This window comes from Atheta coriaria, unplaced genomic scaffold (genome assembly GCF_025399875.1).
Source record: "Atheta coriaria isolate IRGN ID8LTWV9N9 unplaced genomic scaffold, Caltech_Dcor_3.1 hic_scaffold_10_pilon, whole genome shotgun sequence".
NCBI lineage: Eukaryota > Metazoa > Arthropoda > Insecta > Coleoptera > Staphylinidae > Dalotia > Dalotia coriaria.
Window position 1 is genome coordinate 9,486,863 of NW_027045452.1, and position 23,999 is coordinate 9,510,861.

At 34.7% G+C, this 23,999-nt stretch overlaps 3 protein-coding genes and 1 long non-coding RNA gene across 6 annotated transcripts; 1 reads left to right on the top strand and 3 right to left on the bottom strand.

Moving 5' to 3' along the window:
* Nucleotides 1–342: 342 nt before the first annotated feature.
* Nucleotides 343–19,377, bottom strand: LOC135800584 (uncharacterized). 3 transcript variants are annotated; one of them, XM_065313852.1, is made up of 6 exons: nucleotides 19,079–19,377; nucleotides 10,728–10,918; nucleotides 8,912–9,160; nucleotides 6,825–7,014; nucleotides 1,623–1,757; nucleotides 343–1,559 (listed from the first exon to the last, which is right to left on the bottom strand). In XM_065313852.1, exons 1-6 carry the CDS (start codon nucleotides 19,240–19,242, stop codon nucleotides 1,394–1,396), a joined length of 1,095 nt encoding a protein of 364 aa, XP_065169924.1. In that variant the 5' UTR covers nucleotides 19,243–19,377; the 3' UTR covers nucleotides 343–1,393. The 3 variants fall into 3 exon arrangements, with proteins under 3 accessions (XP_065169924.1, XP_065169926.1, XP_065169925.1); XM_065313854.1 differs by lacking the exon at nucleotides 19,079–19,377 and adding an exon at nucleotides 13,848–14,531; XM_065313853.1 differs by lacking the exon at nucleotides 19,079–19,377 and adding an exon at nucleotides 13,836–14,529.
* On the bottom strand, nucleotides 16,084–16,959 carry LOC135800892 (uncharacterized). The gene is made up of 2 exons (XR_010550236.1): nucleotides 16,454–16,959; nucleotides 16,084–16,389 (listed from the first exon to the last, which is right to left on the bottom strand). It is a non-coding gene; the product is annotated as an uncharacterized lncRNA (long non-coding RNA).
* Nucleotides 19,378–20,554: 1,177 nt separating the features above from the next.
* LOC135800585 (ring-infected erythrocyte surface antigen-like) lies at nucleotides 20,555–21,685 on the top strand. The gene has a single exon (XM_065313856.1). The coding sequence runs from the start codon at nucleotides 20,780–20,782 to the stop codon at nucleotides 21,449–21,451; it is 672 nt and encodes a 223-aa protein (XP_065169928.1). The 5' UTR covers nucleotides 20,555–20,779; the 3' UTR covers nucleotides 21,452–21,685.
* A 504-nt stretch (nucleotides 21,686–22,189) lies between these two features.
* Nucleotides 22,190–23,843, bottom strand: LOC135800582 (sorting nexin-4). Its single transcript, XM_065313851.1, has 3 exons — nucleotides 23,478–23,843; nucleotides 22,386–23,415; nucleotides 22,190–22,326 (listed from the first exon to the last, which is right to left on the bottom strand). The coding sequence occupies exons 1-3, from the start codon at nucleotides 23,618–23,620 to the stop codon at nucleotides 22,276–22,278; spliced, it is 1,224 nt and encodes a 407-aa protein (XP_065169923.1). The 5' UTR covers nucleotides 23,621–23,843; the 3' UTR covers nucleotides 22,190–22,275.
* Between the last annotated feature and the right edge of the window lie 156 nt (nucleotides 23,844–23,999).

Here is a 23,999-nt window from a genome sequence, read left to right on the forward strand (position 1 = left end):
AACGCAGATAGAGGGCGCACGCGTCAGAACTACCAACCTCACCACATAAATATCACCAAAACTTACAACCAGTACTAAATTTGCTTATAAACTAATAAATTACAACATAAACCATTTATTTATACTATAAACAAAAAATCTAATAGTTTACTACTATAATGAAATACTTTGAGGTTAAATTATTAATTTTAATTAGCAAAAATAATTTTTAAGCGGATGGATTGGTGCAATGCAAAAGTCCCCAGAGTGCCAAGATTCTAATCATCGGGTGGAGTCGGCCGCGCCCGCTTATTACGCAATCGTAATGACCGCACGCCCAGCCGCCATCCAGGAGGACAAACATGATTGTTTATCTTTGTATTTTAATAGGTATAAAGAGTACATAGTTGCTTCAATCTAAAATTACACCGCCGGGCAATCAATGAGCAATAATATGATATAAATTTCCCTCTTGCATTCACTCCTCAATCTTCATTACACATTAATTTGTTTGTGTTTGTTATTAGTATAATCACTATGTGATACACAAGTAATCCAAGAGTAAACTTTGATTTCTTCACAAAAGAAACCCATCCAATACTACTACACATAATATTCAACAGCACTTTAGTTTTACTTCTGTCCAAATAAACGCGATTTCCTTTCCATTTTTGTTTCCATGTTTGGCCAATCAATGGTTTTGGCACCAAATCACCACGAATTAAACTAGAACCAAGTCTGAATTGTACTCAGTAACTTAAACTTAAACTAGTAAAGCTTTCATCCACTTCTGTTTACAAATCAATTGTAAATCAATGTAAATATAAGTATAAACAAACTTAAATTAAACTTCAATTGATAATCGATAAATAAACACTTGTTACATGACTTAAACGTGTGTTTCCCGCCATTTTAACTACAAAATTCATTGTTTTAGGTCTTCCCGTGCAACATACATCTAATCAGTCTTACAACATAGTAAACAACTTGAATTTACATCGATTTAAATCACAACCATCTCGTTCTAAACATTTTCTAAACTTCCACATTAGTTTAAAACATGTAACAAGTGTGTGTTTGAGTATATAGCAATAAAATATCTTAACGAATAAGATAAATAATATAAATATCACCGAGATTAACATACAATTACAGCAAGAGTAAATGTGATGTACATTTTAGGTTATATTAGTAGGTTATGTTTATGTTTGCAGGTTGCAGTTTCGCTTTTCATTATTGTTTTGTCTTTTAAAAGCTGATTTTTCATCATTCAGCTGCGTAATTACTAGCATCCGTGTCTTTATATGCTTCTTGTTTATATTATAACGTAATAGTTGAATTATTGTTGAGTCGAGTCGAGTTGAGTAAAATAGTTGGTACGCGATGTGAGATGGGTTGCGGTTCGAGGAGATTATCATCCTTGATTGCCGTCGCCGGCGGCGCTTGGGGGCAGGACAATGGAGACTGATTTGCGTGGGCCGTTGCGTGGATTCACCACGACTGCGTCACACACGTCTTCATCGTCGTCTTTTTCAGAAGAGAAGAGTTTTTCTTCGTCGGGGACATGGACTAGATTCGGGCTAAAAGTGAATAAATAATATTAATGATAAAATTATATTTTTAAAATTTTAATAAATACGTACCTGTCAAAAGTGGTTGGGGGCGGCGTAGGCGTCCGTGACATTGGGAAGCTTGCCACCTCCCGACTCACGGAGAGTGAGCGTATTGAGCCGAAGGGTTGATCCGGGGATGTTTGCACTATCGACGGCACCATTGCTCTGAAGAAAAGAGAGAAAAAAAAAAACAAATAAATATCAAATTAATTATGAAATAATTGCGTAATATTCGTTTATTTTTTGTTGGGGGTTATTTCCGTCTGGTTTTTCACGACCTTTAATCGTTCGCTGAGCTTTTCATGGCGTCAAGGTCACGGAACAATAAATATCTACGATGGAAATCAGTAAAAATATACAAAACTCGAAATAATTCAATAAAAAAACAAAAAATAATTTTTTATACGAATTTTCAACCCTAAATATTTTCTTATCATTTTATCGACTTTGTTATTATCAAATAACTATTGCGTCGTTATTTTTTTTGTCCTAAACGATGGTAAATCACTTTTGCAAACAGGCATTGCATGTCTGCCGTGTCCGAGTGTGCGAATAACCGAATTTATTTCGCAGCGCAAAAAAACACAAGCGAAATTTCGCGTGCAATGACGTTGGTATGCGAAAACCGGAGAATCGAATCGATGGTGGATGTTACGTCACACATACTTATGTAGTTAGCGTAGGGTAACAGGTTGCTAAATATAGATTCGGACACAAAACATGCCTGGAATCCACACAAGAATGCAAACAACCAAATGAAAAAGTAATGCTTTGCATGGTCAAGGATCACTAACAAAAGCATTCAGTCAAAAACCTATTCAACGACGGAATTATATGAGAAAAAAATGTACAAAAGATGATTTTTTTCTTCATATTAATTGAAGCTATAGTACAGTTGGTTATTTCATGAACATTCTACGTGAAACTTTTTAAATGTTAATTTTATTGCCGGATTAAAAATAGTTTTCAATGCCGCGCGGTTTTTATTTCGGCAGAAAAGCGAAAAAATCAATACGATATAATTATCATTAGCCTCTGTGTCTCGTGCGTTTGTTATTCGTGTTCCTAACAACATAAATATTATGCGTCCCTGCAGACAAGGCATACGCCAATGTTTGCCATCCCATTAAAACCGCTCACACGAGTACAAGGCGGCAGGAAAAAAGAAAAACAAACAGAAGGCAAAAAAATAAAGTACATAAACGAAAAACTACACATACACATAATAATGTGTGTGCAAATATAATAATAATCATACTAAAGATGTGTATGTGCCTCGGAAAGTAGCAATATTTACCACCGATTTTAAGAATTGCTGCAATTATACCATTTTTGATAAATACTGCGGGGGTGTGGATGGTGTGAACCTAAAGTAGTGCTCATTTCTTTTAGGCAAGCACTATACCCATTGTCGTTGTGTGTGAGAGTCAACAACAAATAGAAAAAAAAGGATTGAGGATTTTGAATCCTCAGGAACATATGGATCTAATAAGATCTTAAAGCCATGAAAATTCGAAAGAATGGCAATTGGAAATACATAGTCAAAAAAGTGTTAAGCTGCTGTGATACCCTTTGTCGCTATTTCCTTGGCGATTATTTCGTAAACGAAGAGATATACAGGAACGAATCTCGGCATTTTCTATTAGATCACATTTTATTCAATCGCGAATATCTCGTGAACTAAAAGAGATAAATAGGATCTGATCGCAGCGTCTAAATCTAAGGACTATTCTCTATAAGATAAGATAGTTAAAACGGAAATCTGAGAGATGAAATTTTCATTCTTAAGAAAAAAATTGCCAAGGGGGGGTGCTTGATACTTTTTTTCGACGATTTTTAAAAATTAATATCTCTTAAACTAAAAGCGATAGCAACCAACGAATTGCTGATTATGATAGATTGGAAAATTCTCAATCAGATAAAAATATAAAATAATTATATTTCCTACAGTAAAAGGTCGAAAAACGCGACTAAAAGTGCTAAAAAGTGACATTTATCAATTTTTGCCCGTTTTTTTCAAATGCGAATATCTCGTAAACTAAAAGAGATAATTAAGATCTGATCGCAGCGTCTTAATCTACGAATTATTCTCTTTAAGATACGATAGTTAAAACGGAAATCTGAGAGATGAAATTTTCATTCTTAAGAAAAAATTGCCAAGGGGGGGGGGGGTGCTTGATACTTTTTTCGACGATTTTTGAAAATTCATATCTCTTAAACTAAAAGCGATAGCAACCAACGAATTGCTGATTATGATAGATTGGAAAATTCTCAATCAGATAAAAATATAAAATAATTATATTTCCTAGAGTAAAAGGTCGAAAAACGCGACTAAAAGTGCTAAAAAGTGACATTTTGCAAATTTTGACGATTTTTTTCAATTGCGAATATCTCGTAAACTAAAAGAGATAAATAAGATCCGATCGCAGCGTCTTAATCTACGGACTATTCTCTATAAGATACGATAGTTAAAACGGAAATCTGAGAGATGAAATTTTCATTCTTAAGAAAAAATTGCCAAGGGGGGGTGCTTGATACTTTTTTTCGACGATTTTTGAAAATTCATATCTCTTAAACTAAAAGCGATAGCAACCAACGAATTGCTGATTATTATAGATTGGAAAATTCTCAATCAGATAAAAATATATAATAATTATATTTCTTACAGTAAAAGGTCGAAAAACGCGACTAAAAGTGCTAAAAAGTGACATTTTGCAAATTTTGACGATTTTTTTCAATTGCGAATATCTCGTAAACTAAAAGAGATAAATAAGATCCGATCGCAGCGTCTTAATCTACGGACTATTCTCTATAAGATACGATAGTTAAAACGGAAATCTGAGAGATGAAATTTTCATTCTTAAGAAAAAATTGCCAAGGGGGGGTGCTTGATACTTTTTTTCGACGATTTTTGAAAATTCATATCTCTTAAACTAAAAGCGATAGCAACCAACGAATTGCTGATTATTATAGATTGGAAGATTCTCTTTCAGATAAAAATATAAAATAATTATATTTCCTACAGTAAAAGGTCGAAAAACGCAACTAAAAGTGCTAAAAAGTGACATTTTGCAAATTTTGACGATTTTTTTCAATTGCGAATATCTCGTAAACTAAAAGAGATAAATAAGATCCGATCGCAGCGTCTTAATCTACGGACTATTCTCTATAAGATAAGATAGTTAAAACGGAAATCTGAGAGATGAAATTTTAATTCTTAAGAAAAAATTGCCAAGGGGGGGTGCTTGATACTTTTTTTCGACGATTTTTGAAAATTCATATCTCTTAAACTAAAAGCGATAGCAACCAACGAATTGCTGATTATTATAGATTGGAAAATTCTCAATCAGATAAAAATATATAATAATTATATTTCTTACAGTAAAAGGTCGAAAAACGCGACTAAAAGTGCTAAAAAGTGACATTTTGCAAATTTTGACGATTTTTTTCAATTGCGAATATCTCGTAAACTAAAAGAGATAAATAAGATCCGATCGCAGCGTCTTAATCTACGGACTATTCTCTATAAGATACGATAGTTAAAACGGAAATCTGAGAGATGAAATTTTCATTCTTAAGAAAAAATTGCCAAGGGGGGGTGCTTGATACTTTTTTTCGACGATTTTTGAAAATTCATATCTCTTAAACTAAAAGCGATAGCTACCAACGAATGGTTGATTATGAAATTTTATTGAAATTTTATTCAAACGCGAATATCTCGTAAACTAAAAGAGATAATTAAGATCCGATCGCAGCGTCTTAATCTACGGACTATTTTCTATCAGATAGAATAGTTAAAACGGAAATCTGAGAGATGAAATTTTCATTCTTAAGAAAAAATTGCCAAGGGGGGGTGCTTGATACTTTTTTTCGACGATTTTTGAAAATTCATATCTCTTAAACTAAATGCGATAGCATCTAACGAATGGTTGATTATGAAAGATTGGAAAATTCTCTATCAGATAAAAATATAAAATAATTATATTTCCTACAGTAAAAGGTCGAAAAACGCAACTAAAAGTGCTAAAAAGTGACATTTTCCAATTTTTGCCCATTTTCTTCAATCGCGAATATCTCGTAAACTAAAAGAGATAATTAAGATCCGATCGCAGCGTCTTAATCTACGGACTATTCTCTATCAGATACGATAGTTAAAACCGAAATCTGAGAGATGAAATTTTCATTCTTAAGAAAAAATTGCCAAGGGGGGGTGCTTGATACTTTTTTTCGACGATTTTTGATAATTCATATCTCTTAAACTAAAAGAGATAGCAACCCACGAATTGTTGATTATGATAGATTGGAAGATTCTCTTTCAGATAAAAATATAAAATAATTATATTTCCTACAGTAAAAGGTCGAAAAACGCAACTAAAAGTGCTAAAAAGTGACATTTTGCAAATTTTGACGATTTTTTTCAATTGCGAATATCTCGTAAACTAAAAGAGATAATTAAGATCCGATAGCAGTGTCTTAATCTACGGACTATTCTCTATAAGATAGGATATCTGAGGTATAAAATTTTAATTCCTAAGAAAAAATGGGCTAAAGTAAAACGGTAGCGACCAACGGATTGAAAAATATGAAAAGTTGAATTCTCTATATGACAATATACATATCCAACGAGTTAAAAGTAATTAACTAATAAAGACAATAATTTTTCTACAAATAAAAAAGTGTGAATCATAAGTACGCTAGTGAACTGTCGTGTAAAAATTGAAATTATTAGCTGTATTTCATGTTTGCCAGCAAATGACGTAGACGCCAACTACAAAGAGATGAAACCGATGAAACGCTATCGATTGATTCCCAAACGACGTCAGAATACGTGATGATGCTACCGACGCAACCGCCGCTGCCGCCTCCAATGACGCCAAAGAAAAAACTACGTCGCAGCTACTACAAATACTAAATTCGTCACCAAAGTTGTTTCTCATGTTAAAAATAGACATCTCAAGATATTAATAGAAACAACTGCTAAATAATAAATCATATAAAGTGATATCACGTGTAGAACTTCCCAGAGTAACATAGAATATCCACCCACACGGAAGATATTCATATTTTCATACAAAAAGTTAAAAAAAAGGAAGACAATGCAATTCTCACGGCTATTCAACCCTCTAATAAATAAAACGAAGTCTGTTGCCATTCTGAGAATACAACAAGCAACACCTGCGGAAATTTCCACCCCAGACAAGCGCATTAATTTAATATTAATCACAAACTCACCCAAATGACATGGAATTGACGAGGAAGGGCTGCGGCGTCGGGCATTGGCTATGCGGCGAGCTGGCCAGCGAACTCCGCGTGCTCGACACCTGACTGTGGGGACATTGTGGTGGTCCAACTGCAATCGCCCCTGGTCCTCTTCCCTTCGTCCAGCTGAAGAAACCGTTCTTGTTTCCGTTCTCTATGGCAGCTACAATAAAATAAACCCAACACATTCAAGCTGATTTTTTTTCAAACGAAATTGATGTTTACATAAAAATGATCAAAGCAATGTTTGATGATTGATGTAAATTTCCTAATTAAAATGTAAATAAGTGCCTAGATATTATCTCGTGCGAATTTAATTAGAATTGCTAATTTGTTTGCGACATGCATTGCCGGACAGTGCAAAAATGTAATTAATATTCGAGGCGTAAATAAATGACCCGGTCATCATTCAATATTGTATCTTTTACAGTTAAATATTAATCACTAAATTAGATTTTAAAAAACAGTACACGCATTAATTAAGTATTATTATTACGGATGATGATAATTAATTAATTGCTTTATCTATACATGTGCATAAAATAATAATTTTTTTAAAATTTGTTTTCATATTTTGTAATATGCAAATATAAACACGGGAATTAATGATGTCGAATGTGCGTAAGTTATAATTACGTTAATTACCTAATAACTGACGATAATAATTATGATTTACACGCGAAAAGTAAAAAAAATAAGTTTGAACACTTCGAAAAAGTGAAACAAATTCTAAAATTTCCATATTTTTTGTTAAATTTACTGAAATTGATTAATATTTGCAAATAATAAGCCTATTATTATCCCTTCTAAGTTGTTAAGCTCGTAATTTGTCCTAAAATGTATCATTTTCTATAGTATCTATTTAGTTTGCCTTGGAAGTTTCAAAACGTCATATTTTGCGCATCAATCCACTGCGTACAAACACTGCGGATACTGCACTCCACACCAAAACCGTTACCAAGTTTTATTTTAGCACACCAGCACTACTATTGCGCTATTTGTTCGCTTTTGTTTTACGCGCTGCGCCTTCCGGTGGAGCTATTACTTTTTGTTTCCAAGTTCCAGCTTTAATGTTGGTCGATAAATTACACAACACAGCAGAAAACACAAATACTCGAACTAACCTCAGTAACTTCAAGTTATAACATAACATAACATAACACAACACTAAAATGTACAATTTCCTGTGCAATTCTCAAGTCTCAACAAAACAATAAAATAAAAAGATCTATATCAATAAACTCTGATTAAACAATTTTTTCTACTTTAAACCGCCAGTTTTTCCACGGGTTATAGACACAAAAAGTGGTAATCACGCCAAGGTCGTGACTAAAGAGTTATAGGCCGTGACTAAAGTACTTAAAGCCGTGACTAAAGAAAAATAAAGCCAAAACTGGATACTTAATATCCTATTATGATTAGATTAATAAAAATTATTGCGTTTAAGCAATTCTCAGGTCATAGTAAAGTCGTTACGAATGATTTAGCTATTCATCATAAGCCGACTGGAATAAATAATGAGCATTAGCAATAACTCCGTTTATAGAATGGCTGCGCGCATGTTGTGCCTAACTAAACGCGAGTGAGTGCCCACGCGCTGGCGTAAATATTAATGAAGGCGATTGCGTTATCCTTTTAGGAAATCGTTTCCAATTCGCATTCGACATACACCAGTCCCAAACCAATTTCAATTTCTACGCTATTTATAACCCGAAACACTCAAATAATTAATTCACTATCAATTATTAGAGCATGAATAGTTAAATTTATAAAAACACGCGAATGTTTGATTTTTAAATCGCGTATAAAGAGGGAAAACATAGAAAATCCTTGAAACGACGCGAAAATTATACGATTTCCCTTGCTTGCTTGAATTACACCATCACAATCGATACGATACACAATACTCTCAACCTACACGTGCCTTGGGTTACAAGTTACGACTTGTAAGTCATGTTACGCGCTGATGAACTCCACTTATTTCATTTTCCACGTGTATAGTACATGGTTATTCAAATCGGTTTAAAATATAAATTGATAGTGTAATAAAATGCACTTACCGATCGTTTTTGAGCTGGTGACAGGACTCAGCGGATAGAAGTCCCCGTGTAGTGGACAATGAAAGCCCACAGTTTGTTCCTTCATGCGCGCTCGGCGTGTTAAAACGCAGAGTAGCGCCCCGCAGGATAGCATCAGGAAGCCGACCACAATGCAGAAAGGCCCCAAGATTCGTGAATCGCCTGTGAATGCGGTGCGTTCCGCATAGTGATCAGGTTCTTCGTTTTCGCCAGGACCACGATATGACGCCGCTGGAATAAAGTAGGGAATTTATATTTCTAAATGTCATGAATCTGGTTAAAGTTGAGGTGAAGTCAAGTTACAAACATGAAACGGCGCGTCATGTTTGACACCACAAAGAAAAATGTGCATAATAAAGGAAATGTTAATGACGACGATTATTACAATACAATAATGTCAGAGTTCAGAAATAATAATCAATACATAAAAATACTCTAGGAGCGTATTTCTAATCCTTATAATATGTAACATTTGCAATCTAAGAGATGAAAAAATAATCCATAAGGAAAAATAAGCGAAGGAGGGTGCTACGACATGTTTTTGACTATTTTCGGTAGCGAATATTTCCTAAACTAAAAGAGATGGCGACCAACGGATTGAAGAATATGAAAGATTGGAAAATTCTCTATCAGATAAGAATTTAAAAGAATTATATTTCCCGGGGCAAAAAGTGCAAAAACGCGACTAAGAGGTAAAAGTGCAATTAGTAGTCACTTTTACCGCTCGTAAGGTACCCTGAACACGAGTCATTTCTACAGCTACCCTTGTACGGTGCCCAGAACACGAGTCACTTCTACCGCTACCCTCGTACGGTGCCCTGAACACGAGTCACTTTTACCGCAAGCTTCGTACGGTATCTTGAATACGAGTCACTTCAACCGCTACCCTTGTACGGTGCTCTGAATACGAGTCACTTCTACCGCTACCCTGCTACAGTACACCTAATGAGACTCAACCATACAATTGCAATTAATTGCAATATATAACTAAATAAACCAAGAAAACTCAACGTACTTGACATATTCAAGTCAATAAACTTTAATTCAACCGTCTGGCATCGCAAGGAATGTAAATGTTCGCCTCGGTTAATTAAAATGCGTCTCCACGCTCGATTTCAATTTTCCACTTCATTAGCATTAATAAATTGAACATTTCGCATACAAAACAGATAAAATAATAAAATTGAGATGCGAAGCAGACAATGCAAACAAACCAAACCGGAAATAAAGGCTATTTCATCGCGATAAACACTTGTGTGAAACTCAATTCACATTAACATGTTTGATGGCATGTGTTGTCTAACAGCGTTTAGTGTTTAGCGAGTACTGAATGTGATGCTTTTTATTAGCGCGACCTTGAATCTTGAATCGTGCATTCATCGCCGCACGTTTTCTATGCATCCACAACACTTGTTGATGTTGATAATGTGCCTGATGATGATTTAACGACGAAAGAATTGCATTAACAAAAATTGGCGTAATAGAATATAATTATAATTAGAATAATTATAAATTATTCGTAAACATGCACAAAAAACGTGATAAAATTTGATATTTTTTCGTTAAGCCGATTTTTTATGCATGTTTAACACCTTGCGCAGCAGTAGTCTTGAATAAATTTACTCAAGAGACAAGTGTACACAGGTGTAATGTGCTTATCTCGTGTGTCACACGATGCGCAAACAAAAAATCCAAGCGCAATAAATCGCCAAGAAGGGCGCCGACACGTAAATATTTATGGAGCAGTTAAATGTTAAACAAGTTGAATAAAAGCAAAGTAAAAAATCAGAAGCAGTACCTGTGAGCACAATGCCGACGAGAAGGAATAGGAAACCGAAAATCGGGACGATTATCTGGCAGCTGGCGGCGACCACCACGCCGGCAACCATTAAGCCACCGTCTACTTTTTCCACCCTTAAACGGGTGACTGCCGCGGGGCATCGGACTTTACTGCCGTCGGTTAGGCCTTCTTCGGATGCTTCCCGAGGCCTGAAACAAACAAAATAATATTTTATTTTTATTTATAAATGAAGTTATTACACTTCACAACGGATTGTATTAAATATAGAGCGATTAGATTCGAAAAAACGAAAGTTATGTTATGTTACATCGATTATTGGCTTTGACAAGCGTAAAAACCGAAGAAAATAAAAGTGGGAAATAAAATAAAATCAAAAACGTGTAATAGTACAGGATCCGGGGCCTATTTTGTCACTTGATTACTATCAAGCTAATTTTCCGTGAGTAGCTTCATTTTGATAAGACGCCCAACAATTTCCTGTGCGAAAATTTTTGATTGTGGTAGTTAACAGAGGTAGCAATGATAAAATATGTCGATTTGATGATTCTCAAATATTAATTACTAACTGGATTGTTTTTTATTATTATATAAAAAAAAATCAGCTGGTTAGTAATAATTTTTGGTGATCTCGTTATCAATACATGTTGGAGGGGGAGGACTCTTTGATGAAACCATAGATTTTGTAGGACAAATATTTTTTCAAATAATTTAGATAATTATCTTAAGATTTAATAAAAAACAATCCAGTTAGTAATTAATATTTGAGAATCGACATATTTTATCATTGCTACCTCTGTTAACTACCACAATCAAAAATTTTCGCACAGGAAATTGTTGGGCGTCTTATCAAAATGAAGCTACTCACGGAAAATTAGCTTGATAGTAATCAAGTGACAAAATAGGCCCCGGATCCTGTACTATAACGAGTAATGACGCAATTGATAAAAATAGAAATTGTGGTCAAACAAACAAAAATATCAACAAAACAACCGTTATTTTTTACCGAGTTAAACTAAAAACAAATAATGATTGCGTAAACTTTTCGCAAGTTAAACCATAAAAACCTACACTATTAAAGTAAGATTAACGTATTTTGTTTGTAATTCGTAATTTGATTACACATATACATATTATTTATTATTTATTATATTCTCTTGTGGCAAGACCTAGTTTTTTCACCCAAACTTTTCTTTTTTATCAACAAATCTCTCGTCTGGCAGTTTAATGACTCTTTGCCAGGGCTGCGTGTGGCAAGAACTTCGATCTAAAACTCGAATAAACCAATAAACTAAACAATCATCACGAAAGTTCATGACACAATACCATACTGCTTTAAATATTGCTAAAATATGACTAAAAATCATATTAAAAGTATACTATAGTGAATATTATTCAACCAGCTGAAATTAAATCCACAGCATGTAATATAAAGTGCAGTAGTGATCGCAGGCTCGAGTTATTCATGAAATTGGGTCAACGACACACGAAAACAATGCTGCATTGCACAAAGGAATGCACTCGTGTCAAGACGAACAAGATGCAAGCATTTAATTAAACTGAAACTTTTCAACTCGTCAATTTTACATTCTCAACGAGATACGAGAGAAATATGAATTTATTATATATATTATAAACTTGCGAAAGTAAAATTAAAAGCAAGTAAAGTTGAAAGTTCAGTAACCTTTCCTTGTTTATTGTTTATATTATATTATTCATTGTGGTAAAATGAAAAATATGCATTCCCAACATTATATTTTAATAATTTAATAATGTATTTGTGTTAAAATTAAACGTTTAATAAAATTGCGCATTTGCGAAATGTGATCCTCATCACAAAAACGCCCTCGAGGGAATTGCGATAATTACACATGAATATGACTCACGCCAGAGACACGTGTAGAGTAAAGAACAAGTTCATATCGTTCTTAAATGAACAAAGTCCACATTACACGATGCAATTACACATTTCCAGCCATGAACATTCCATAAACGCTCGGAAATAGCTAAGTTATTGCAAAAATTGCAAATATTCAATATGGTATCAATCTATGTAGTAATAGAGTATAAACAAACACTAGCAACATTACTAAACTATTCCAGACATATCCAAACAACTAAAAATCTTTATTTATTTATGAAAAAACTTGTAATGTGCCATAAAATGTGTCAAAAATAAAAATATTCAACGAATATTAAAAGAATCCCTATAAAAATAGATTCACCCAAATATTATTGTATTGATAGTTGTGTGGTAAGTAGATTAGAAACAGTAGATGATAAGTAAACCGAGTAAGGCGAGTCAAAGTCAAGACAACGTGGAAACCGAGCGGAAAACGTGATGCGTAAATCAAACAGAGGCCTTGAACGAGTTTTTCTCTCTACTAGGTCTCGTATCAGTCAGTATCTCGTACTGTGTCCAATGTCTCTACATATTTAAACACACATTGAAAAATTGGCTCGTTAGTCATTACTTTAATACTTTTTTTAGATATTCTCATTAGAGTCAATGTCAAGTAATGTCTATTTACTTTTTGTTCGGGGTTTCATTGTCTTGAGTAATAAACAAAAAGCAAAACAAGACAAAACAAAAGAAAGTGTAATTATAATGTTGTACATGTGTAATCAGCAATCAAAAAATAGAATATGTAGTAATGTATTGTTGGAGCTTTAAAAAGAAATGAAAAAACGAAGTAAAAGTTATTTTTAAAGCAAAAAAAGAAAGTTTTAACTTAAATTTGGTTCTAATTCGTTAAAAAATTAAAATTTTGTTTTTTGGGTTTGGTTTAACTTTGATTTTGCTCATAATTAATAAATTAATTAATAAAAATTAAATTACTCTGTTAATTTGACAAACCAAGCAGTAATAACAAAAGAAATACGTACTAATGAATTGCTACAAAAGAAAAATAAAAGAAAAACAAGTAAAAAAGAAGTAAAAGTATTTTTAAACTAAAAAAAGATAGTTTAAACTTAATTTCGAATGTATTTCATCAAATTAGTCAAGTTTTCTTTGTTTTTATAGATGAAATAATTAATTCAAAGTTGAAAACTTAAATTATGTTCTTTAGTTATTAAATAAATGAATAAAAATTAATGCACACGTACAATTTGACATACCAAGCCGGTTTGGCATTACCACCAGCTTCTAATCCATGCAGAGAAATCTTGCCGCGATTACCAAAGCCGCCATTGCCGCCACATTTACTACCATTATTGTTCATCGTGCCGTGATGGAAAGTCATTTCGACTTTCTCACACTCTAATCACAACCAACACTTTCTCACACTTTCTTCTCGCAGCCGGTCGACTTTTAAATGAAAACGTTTACAATATCAAACTCATATAAACGAATTCATTTCACGTGAACAATGCGCACGTATTCACTTTTATTGTTCCATAAATTTCCTGTGCCGCACTGACGGCGAATATTTTTGCAATGTATTTTTAGATCTCGCGAATGTTTTTCAAGAGGACTTTTTTGATAGTGTGCCAATTTTTTCTTCTTCGCGCATCAAGCGGGCGTACGGAATCAAGAAGCGCGCATTTTACAACTTAATTTTATAGATTTTTTATTTTTACTGTTAGGTTAATTTTAATTTTAGTTTTACCCGAGTTGTAGTGTTGTAAATGTACAGTTACACTTTGAAAACACAACAAATCACTTATACATAGGTTTATACTGCGCGAAATTGAAATCAGAAAGCAGAAACCGCGCTTGCCGTGCTCGTCGGCGCCGCGGCCAATGCGAAACTGAGCAGCTGAGAGCCGTGCTGGTGGCACAAGCAGCACTGCGGTATGTGTGCGGTGCTAAACAGAAACGTCGACGATTGTGTGTGCTGCCTGCGACCTCGTCGCAGGATTCGAGCTGGCACTGCCAGGAATCACACTCGACTCATACTCATACAGAATGTGCGAGTAGCGCCAGACGTAGTGCGATGACGCATGCGTCACTCCTCATTAGAGCTCATTAGCGGTTCAAAAATTCTCTTTATTCAATTATTAATTTTTTTGAATTTTAGAATAAGTCCTATCATCATAGGAAAATTTTATTTCACTACCTGGGTATTAAATTACTAATTTTATTTGACATTGCTAACAATATAAGAACGCATAAAAAGATGTCATTTTTTTCCTTCCGTGATTGTTAGTAAAAGGGTTGGAGGGTTGTACAGGCTGGTACAGAATTTTTACGAGAAGAAGTTGAGAAAAAAGTGGTGCCAAGCACTAACGCAACTTCTATCCGTAAACTTTGCTATGACTGCGCAAACGATTGTTATCTTTCAAACTCAAAGAAACTCGACGAAAAATCGGTAGAATTTTCCTTTCAACTTAAAATATACTTGCTGCAAAATTTAAATATTTAATATTTATGTATTAAAATTAAAAATTGTGTGCGTTTTAAGTTGTGACTCAGAAAATTGCAATAGTCATCCATCGATTTCCAGAATTTTAATTTAAACCAATAAATATTTGGAGCAATCAATTAGTATATTGCTAGAATGATTATATTAAATCAGCAGAATATTGCATACGCTGCCAATTCTTGGTAGATAAATGAATATCTATGTCTAATCAATGATGTATACTACGTTACTATAGTATAGTATTCGTCACTACTGTTTACTTCGCGAAAATTTAATAAAATGACTAACAGACATAAATAAATGTTTATCGGAAGCCACAAAGAAGACAAAAACAACGAGAAACCCGGATAAATAATATTAATTCCCAATATAAACATCAATTATACTCAGAGAGTAATAATATTGTTTACGTGTGGATATGGGTCGCAATTTCGTCTCATTTTTCATTACCTCAAGCGTAAATGAAGTGCCCCCAATAACCTCTACTGAATTATTGATAAATAATTCAAATTAGAAATCAATAAAAACAATAATTTTGGGTCTTCATATGATTATTATCTACTAGGCACCCCTTGGCGATTTAATCAGGAGTGATGATAATGTATGACCCACAATGACCCAAAATATGTCTTAACATGTAGCTATACACGCTTAAGCGCTTAAGGCGCACAACGTACGCTTACCCCCACCACTTTTTGCGGGTTACCGCAGGTATAAACGCATTCAGTTTTGTTTGAGTGGTCAAGCCTATAGCTTCCTTCGTTTCTCTTTTTCCTCTTCACTGTCGTAACTTCCAAAGTGTGAAACGTAAAACGCATAAAAATAAATACGTACGAGTACATAAAATACCCATGAGGAAGTAAACCGCGCGGGATATAAATATGCATTGCATCAACCTGCAGTTTCTTCATTCACTCAATTACTCACGACTGTTTTTACCCGCATTTCTTACTTAATAACTAAACATATATTTAATAAAAACTTCCGACTGTTTTCAAATAAACTGTAATACTTAAATATTACATATTTATTCAAATATTTTATTAAGCAGGTAGTTAAATAATACTAAAACATCTAATACTGATTGTTTCTAACATTGTCTAATACTATTTTCTATATAGTTGGATTGCTGTTAATTATTCGCTTATTGAATGTTATCGATGGCGTCGCTGGCGATTCGCACAATCAACAGAAACACCACCAGCGTGCTCAAGTCACGTAACACGCCGGCGAGCGTCCCTTCCGCGCACGTCGCGTAATTGTGCGCTGATGTACCAGTCGCCACACATACGTATCTACGGTAGAATTTGACTTAATTACTTACTTAACTAATTGCCTAACATATACAAGCAAACATACCTGCATGAGTATAGCATGTCTTATCGAAATATTAGTCATAAAATGACAATAACATTGTATTAATATTTTTCGTAGTTTTCGCGGTCGTTTTTTATGTTTTTAAAGGTTTTATAAATTTTTCACATGATTGAAGAAGAGAGTATTGTGCTAGAGAGGTAGAGGTGGTTCATGATAGTGATCGAGTGCGACTAACTCGATTTGGTTGTGGTTGAGAGACATGTGCTAGTTTAGTTGGCTGCTAGTGTAGGTAGGTATTTAGAGTAAGTGCATAGCGCGTGCTCAGCGCTCGGAAAAGCGAGAAAACGACAACGGCAGACAAAATCGAACAGAAGCGACGCTTTCTATCTATTTTCTATACGTTCTACAAACGCGAGTGCACCTTTAAACAAACCTAACTAGACCTACTAGAGAAGAATCGGAATATTGAATTGAATGAGAAAATATTGATTTTTATACTTACTACTTCAAAATTGATGTTAATTTTACGCAACAACATGAGTAAATCTTGGAATGTTTGAAAATAGTATTATGAAGAAAGGAAAATTCTTGAAAAATAACAGAAAATCAAATATTTTCAATTGCGAATATCTCGTAAACTAAAAGAGATAATTAAGATCCGATCGCAGCGTCTTAATCTACGGACTATTCTCTATAAGATAGGCTAGTTAAAACGAAAATCTGAGAGATGAAATTTTTATTCTTAAGAAAAAATTGCCAAGGGGGGGTGCTTGATACTTTTTTTCGACGATTTTTGATAATAAATATCTCTTAAACTAAAAGTGATAGCAACCAACGAATCACTGATTATGATAGATTGGAAAATTCTCTATCAGATAAAAATATAAAATAATTATATTTCCTGCAGTAAAAGGTCGAAAAAGGCGACTAAAAGTGCTAAAAAGTGACATTTTGCAAATTTTGACGATTTTTTTCAATTGCGAATATCTCGTAAACTAAAAGAGATAATTAAGATCTGATCGCAGCGTCTTAATCTACGGACCAATCTCTATCAGATAGGATAGTTACAAGGGAAATCTGAGAGATGAAATTTTCATTCTTAAGAAAAAATTGCCAAGGGGGGGTGCTTGATACTTTTTTTCGACGATTTTTGATAATTCATATCTCTTAAACTAAAAGCAATAGCAACCAACGAATTACTGATTATGATAGATTGGAAAATTCTCTATTAGACAAAAATATAAAATAATTATATTTCCTGCAGTAAAAGGTCGAAAAAGGCGACTAAAAGTGCTAAAAAGTGACATTTTGCAAATTTTGACGATTTTTTTCAATTGCGAATATCTCGTAAACTAAAAGAGATAATTAAGATCTGATCGCAGCGTCTTAATCTACGGACCAATCTCTATCAGATAGGATAGTTACAAGGGAAATCTGAGAGATGAAATTTTCATTCTTAAGAAAAAATTGCCAAGGGGGGGGTGCTTGATACTTTTTTTCGACGATTTTTGATAATTCATATCTCTTAAACTAAAAACAATAGCAACCAACGAATTACTGATTATGATAGATTGGAAAATTCTCTATTAGACAAAAATATAAAATAATTATATTTCCTGCAGTAAAAGGTCGAAAAAGGCGACTAAAAGTGCTAAAAAGTGACATTTTGCAAATTTTGACGATTTTTTTCAATTGCGAATATCTCGTAAACTAAAAGAGATAATTAAGATCTGATCGCAGCGTCTTAATCTACGGACTATTCTCTATAAGATAGGCTAGTTAAAACGGAAATCTGAGAGATGAAATTTTCATTCTTAAGAAAAAATTGCCAAGCACCCCCAAAAATATAAAATAATTATATTTCCTACAGTAAAAGGTCGAAAAACGCGACTAAAAGTGCTAAAATGTGACAATTTACAAATTTTTTAAAAGTCAGCTACACATTCATCCACGTACGGTGCCCTGAACACGAGTCACTTCTACCGCTGCCTTCGTACGGTACCTTGATTGGGAGTCACTTTTACCGCTAGCCTCATACGGCATCCTGTATATAAGTCACTACTACCGTCACCCCCTATGGTGCTCTGAACACGAGTCACTTTTACCGCTAACCGTGTACGGTGCCCTGACTGTAAGTCACCTTTACCGCCACCCTGATACAGTACACCGAATGAGACTCAACTATACAATTGCGGTTAATTGCAATATATAACTAAATAAACAAAGGAAAATCAACATTCTTGACATATTCAAGGCAATAAACCTTAATTCAACTCGCAAAGCTCATAATCACGTAAAAATAAATGATTATAAAATCAAACATTTTTGTTATTATTCAGGAATTTATCGACTAATCAAAGATAATGATAATAAATGTCAGCGAGTCTATTTGTGGTTTACCTCTTTACCACCCGCTTAACCCACACAACAAATCGATAGAGTGCACCTGATACCTCCACATCTACCCTTTCATAGCCTTACATCCACTAAACACCAATCAAATGTGTATTAAGTATTTACAGAAATAAACAAATCAATACACCAAACCACATCATCTAAACTTTGGACGTATGCGCCTATTAATACCCTTAATTATTATTTAAAACCCTGGACTATTAATAAACCATCTTGTTAATTTAATTTTTTTCTTAATATTTTACCACTCACCATTCATATTCCTCCCCATCTGCATCACTCCCAACGTTGCTCTCAACCGTATCCACATTACTATCCTGCTCATCGCGATGCACATGCCTCAATCTATTCCTGGGCCCCTCCTGCTCGTGCTGAGCAATCAGCGGCCTCAACAGTATATCACAATAACAATGCATCACACCGCGTATTCACATATCACTAATTTAATTTATTATTTACTTATTACGCAAATATTTAATAATCAAGAGTAGTTTCGTTTTCTTTAGGGTGAACACCGTATATGCGGATTGAGCGCTGTGCTTGTAACCCGTAAAACATAAAATAAACTGCGTTTGACATTGCCCGAGTTATACATGTCCAGTACAATTGATATGTACTGTTACCATGACTGCACATGTTTGAATTGTTGTGGTCAGCGCCGATCGAACCCCGATACTAATCATGCGACTGCACCGCACAACACACAACAACAATAAAACCATGTAGATACTTTCATTTGTGAACATGACCATCTGTTGTCTCAACATAGCTATTTTACCCACAAACAAACAAAAAAAAACTAAGTTTTGGTTGCTATGGATACATGGTTGTCATGGCAACCAAAAACATCTGTCCACCATCTTGTAATAATATAATTAAAAAGAGATTAAAACTTACATGTTAACCTAGGGCAGGGCTGGCTGTTGGCCGTGGGCCGTTTCAACCACAACACAGCTGTGCCACCATCAAAACTCGTGGTGCTTTATTCTCACATCTCACATTCTCTTCGCGTTTCTGCGCGCTGCTTGTAGCAACGGGCGCGGGTCGACGACCCGGCGACGCACACTCGTTCACCACTCGCAATTTAATCGCACCGTCTGGTAATGCAATCCAAATCCAGCGAGTTGGATAATAATAACATGAATTGCATTTCGCAAAAAACGCAATAGAAATATTTCTAAGACTCACTTTTATATGTTGTTTGCACCTTGGTTGTCGCACGCGTATTGCTAGTGCTTCTTGTGTGCAGCTGTCGCAGCAACCAACCCAGATTTCAACCGGGCCGCACACACACGATTATCAGCGAGCTCGCGTTCATCGCCCACATCGAGCTCTTCGGATGCTCTTCAACTATACTCGTAGCGCACACAACAAAACGCAGTGCATGCCAGAAATTGCTGGAAATCGTACTGCTAGCGACATCTGTAAACAAAAAGAAACAACTATTGCAATATTTATCTAATAATATGAAGTTTTTATCCAAAAACAATAAAAAATAAAGCTTTATGATGAAAATAACAATAAAAAGTTGTTATTTTCAACTAAAATTTAATAAATTTTTATATAAAGCTATGTTATTACTTAGATAAAAGTGTAAACATGAGTTAACACTTTAAAATAATTCTACATACTTGATAGTTAATGAAAAACTATCGATTAACTCATTATTTCCGAAACAATATCTGAAATAGAACAAACACTCGCTTTGATTAATTATTATCAATAACTATTTGTTCGCAAAGTGAATGGTGAATAATTAACGCATGGGTTGGGAATGGGCAAGTGGCCCCACTTTCCTCATCAATTATTTCCGGAGAAAAGCCGGTTGTTTATCGACTTTATTCCAAAGTCACCCGCGTGGAAATCATTGCGATTGGAAACCTTCACTTGGACAGTGTTTCCCATCGAATTCCCATCAAATACAATACAATAAAATAAAAACAAACTCCAAAAATGGATTTTCCTATGGATATTGACTTGGAATCCAAAGAAATCATTGTTGAAAGTGACATTTCCGATAAAACAACCGATGCAGAAGACCCGGAAGTACAGAAAAAGTATAAAATGATGTTATCACTGTGGTTGTCCTTTTGCCTGGTTGGTTTTGTTTGGTTCGTGACCAAAGTGCTCAAGGGGCGTCAAAGAATCAAATATAATTTCTCAAGCATCGAGGAGCAGTTGAAACGCATGCAGGCTGTTATAGAAGAACGGGAACGCGCAATGGCGGATAAAGCTATTACAAATGAAGATCCGAATCAAAATAATGAAGTAACACAGCAACAACCGAAAGTTTCACCTGATGCGCAGAAATTACTCGAGGATTTATCGAAAGCTTTTAATAAAAGCGACAGTGAAGATTTGGAAAACGTTGAAGAAATTGAAGAAAATGTAGAGGATACAGAAGTTAATGGAAATATTAATATGGATGATGATTATGATAAAGATGATGATGAAGAAGAAGATGAAGAAATTGTTACGGAAGTTACAAGTAGAAGAAGAAAATTTATTGACAATCCTCTGGATGAAGATAATGTTGAGTTAATTCGTGATACAATAGAAGATATTATTCAGGAAGGCATCCAGGAAGTGGACAAAGATAAAGAACCATCCAAAAAGGATAACTAAATCAAAATAAACTAAGAAATACAGAAACTTGAATCAAAAACGGATTTTTTTGTTCTTCGTTGATTATTTATGGAAGTGTGAATATTTTACTTCATTTTATTTCGTTTTCCTGAAGTGTTACTGCAGAAATTTATGGAAATGTGAATATTTCTAATGATGAAGATGTCATTCAAGAAAAAATGACATCAAAATCAAAATAAAACGCAAAAAAATACAAAAAACATCAATCACAAACGGATTTTTCCACTTTTCCTATTCATCACTGATTCTATTCGGAAGCATATCGATTTTATTCCGTTTTTGTTTCCGTTTTCCTGACGTGTTACTTCCGTTGCCAAGTGACGACGTGACATTCACTCATATCACAAGGTAACAACGTAAACCCACAACCACTCTACCCAAAGAATAATTTAGTCGCCTTTCTACACAACCAAAAAATGGTCCGCCCGCAAAAAGTATCCGTCGACGTCTGGAAAATGGTCTGGGGCTCATGCTCATACCTCGCGCTGGCATTCGCCGCATGGGTATTCCTCAAACTCTTCAACGCTTGCTTCTGGCTGCCTGCTTTCCTACGCGACCGCGCGAAACAACTAAGCATGGAACAAAACGATGAATTCAAAGACATTTCATCCTCACCCGCATCCTCAACATCATCACTAAACAAACCCGAAGAAAACGAAGAAGATACAACGTTAATCGGTAAAAAAACCAAGTAAACTAGTCTACAAAACGCACGGGTAATTAAATGTACAAGTTTATTCATTGATTTTTAACCTTAGACGAATAAATAAAAACGTGTTGAACTTTTCTTACGTATGCGGACGTTATGGTATCGTTTGTAAACAGTCTCGTATTTGCATCCATGTGTGAAGACCCTAAAATGAATAAATAAACAAATATATTGATATTTTTCACTGAAAATCAACAAAAAAACCTTTTTGGCAGTTTTATATTGCAAACAAACATACGCCTCGAGCGTATCCTTCAAATCCCTCAACTTCTGCTCCTCAAACCGATCCATATCCTTCAGTGCCCTGTCACAGAACACTTCCAAATCATCCTTAGCACGATGCACAGCTAATGCACCTTCCTGAATCTGCGCATCCAGACTATTCACCTTTAACTCTCTCACTTCATCAGTATCCACCGCACCAAACAATCGAGCCATCATGCCTAATTTACCTTGCTGTGCACGTGTCCGCTCAATATTCTTCGCAGCGACATTATCTTCAGCTGCTTCGAGCTCATACTGAAGAGTTTCTTGTTTTTTACAAACATTCTGCATACTCCCAGCAAAGAATAAGTACTCTTTCAATTGATCCACCAATAATTCTTCATCCTCTAGAGATGCATCAATACTAGATGCTAGCGAATCTAAATAATGTCCTGTTTTCTGCAGGGCATCACCCATATCTTTCTCAATGGCCGACCATTCAGAGAAAACCCTTCCGTAATTCGCGTGTAACTTATAAACCGCGTATTGTTTATCAGCAACTCTCGATCGTGCTTTTAATAAATTATATAAATTCGTATGGAATGTAGTTGCATAGGTTTTCAAGCCTTCAAACTTTGCATCTGTGTGTTTTAACCGGACAGAAACACTTAAAGACTTTAATTTGTTTTCTGCGAGTTGTAGATAGCCATTTGCTTTGTAACTTTCCCTCCAGCCATCTTCACTGTTCAAAAACTCTAAGAAACTTACATCTTTACACAGAATTTCGTGGCTGGCGATGCGTAGAAGGAAGTTTTCTAACCCTGCACGTCGCCGGTCGACAAAATCCGGATCAAATGTGTCTGTGCTGAGTTTCTGCCAGCCAAACATCACTCTCTTCTCGGGAAGTGGTGGGATTACAACATAAGAGTATGTCAACTCTAAATAATCTCGCAATTGTTCGAATTCGGTGTATCTACGCCATACTGATGATAATTTTGGTAGTGTACCATTATAATCAGGATCTATTACTCTTAAAACGTTAAAAAATTAATGTTTTATTATTTTTATGAGTTTTATTTTGTTTTTACTTACTTTGTTTCTACTAAATACACTGTATAATATTCCCGAAGGTTTAGGGAGCCGTTCGCGCGTTTTTCCGACTCGGGAATGGTGATTTCCACATGCGAAAGTAAATTCCCGGCGGTCGAATGGAAATTCTCAACTGTTTCACTCATTTTTAACCTCTAAATTCACTAAACGCGACTAATTTCGTTGTTTTTAGCGGCGGAAACGTCGCAGTAAACAAACTAAGGCGCGGATATCATTAACGCAATGATAAATTACCATTTTATCGCGTTGAATAATATAATTTGTGTAAATGTATACGGTTTTAATCGAAATAACTGGAAATAACCCAGTTATATTTTTATCTGCAGAGTTGTTTATGCTAGGCAACCGAGTATACGTATTTTGTGATATTTTCAAAAAGCCATCTAGCGGTGGAGTATAAAATTATAACTTTTGAAAGTTAAATCGTATTTTCCGGCCTGGGAAAATGTTTTCCACGTCTGCAGGGTTTGTAACCAGGATAAGCGAATGTTTCCTATGAATTTT

Bases quoted from the DNA above. Each gene is read 5' to 3' on its own strand.
- LOC135800584 (XM_065313852.1), bottom strand. From the start codon at position 19,242: ATGCATTGTTATTGTGATATACTGTTGAGGCCGCTGATTGCTCAGCAC. The intron at 9,161-10,727 runs GTACTGCTTCTG...ACTTTATTCCAG, and splicing joins CGTCGGCATTGTGCTCACAG to CGGCGTCATATCGTGGTCCT. The intron at 1,758-6,824 runs GTGAGTTTGTGA...TCTTTTCTTCAG, and splicing joins GTCAATTCCATGTCATTTGG to AGCAATGGTGCCGTCGATAG.
- LOC135800585 (XM_065313856.1), top strand. From the start codon at position 20,780: ATGGATTTTCCTATGGATATTGACTTGGAATCCAAAGAAATCATTGTT.
- LOC135800582 (XM_065313851.1), bottom strand. From the start codon at position 23,620: ATGAGTGAAACAGTTGAGAATTTCCATTCGACCGCCGGGAATTTACTT. The intron at 23,416-23,477 runs GTAAGTAAAAAC...TAACGTTTTAAG, and splicing joins GTGTATTTAGTAGAAACAAA to AGTAATAGATCCTGATTATA. The intron at 22,327-22,385 runs GTTTTTTTGTTG...TATTCATTTTAG, and splicing joins AATATAAAACTGCCAAAAAG to GGTCTTCACACATGGATGCA.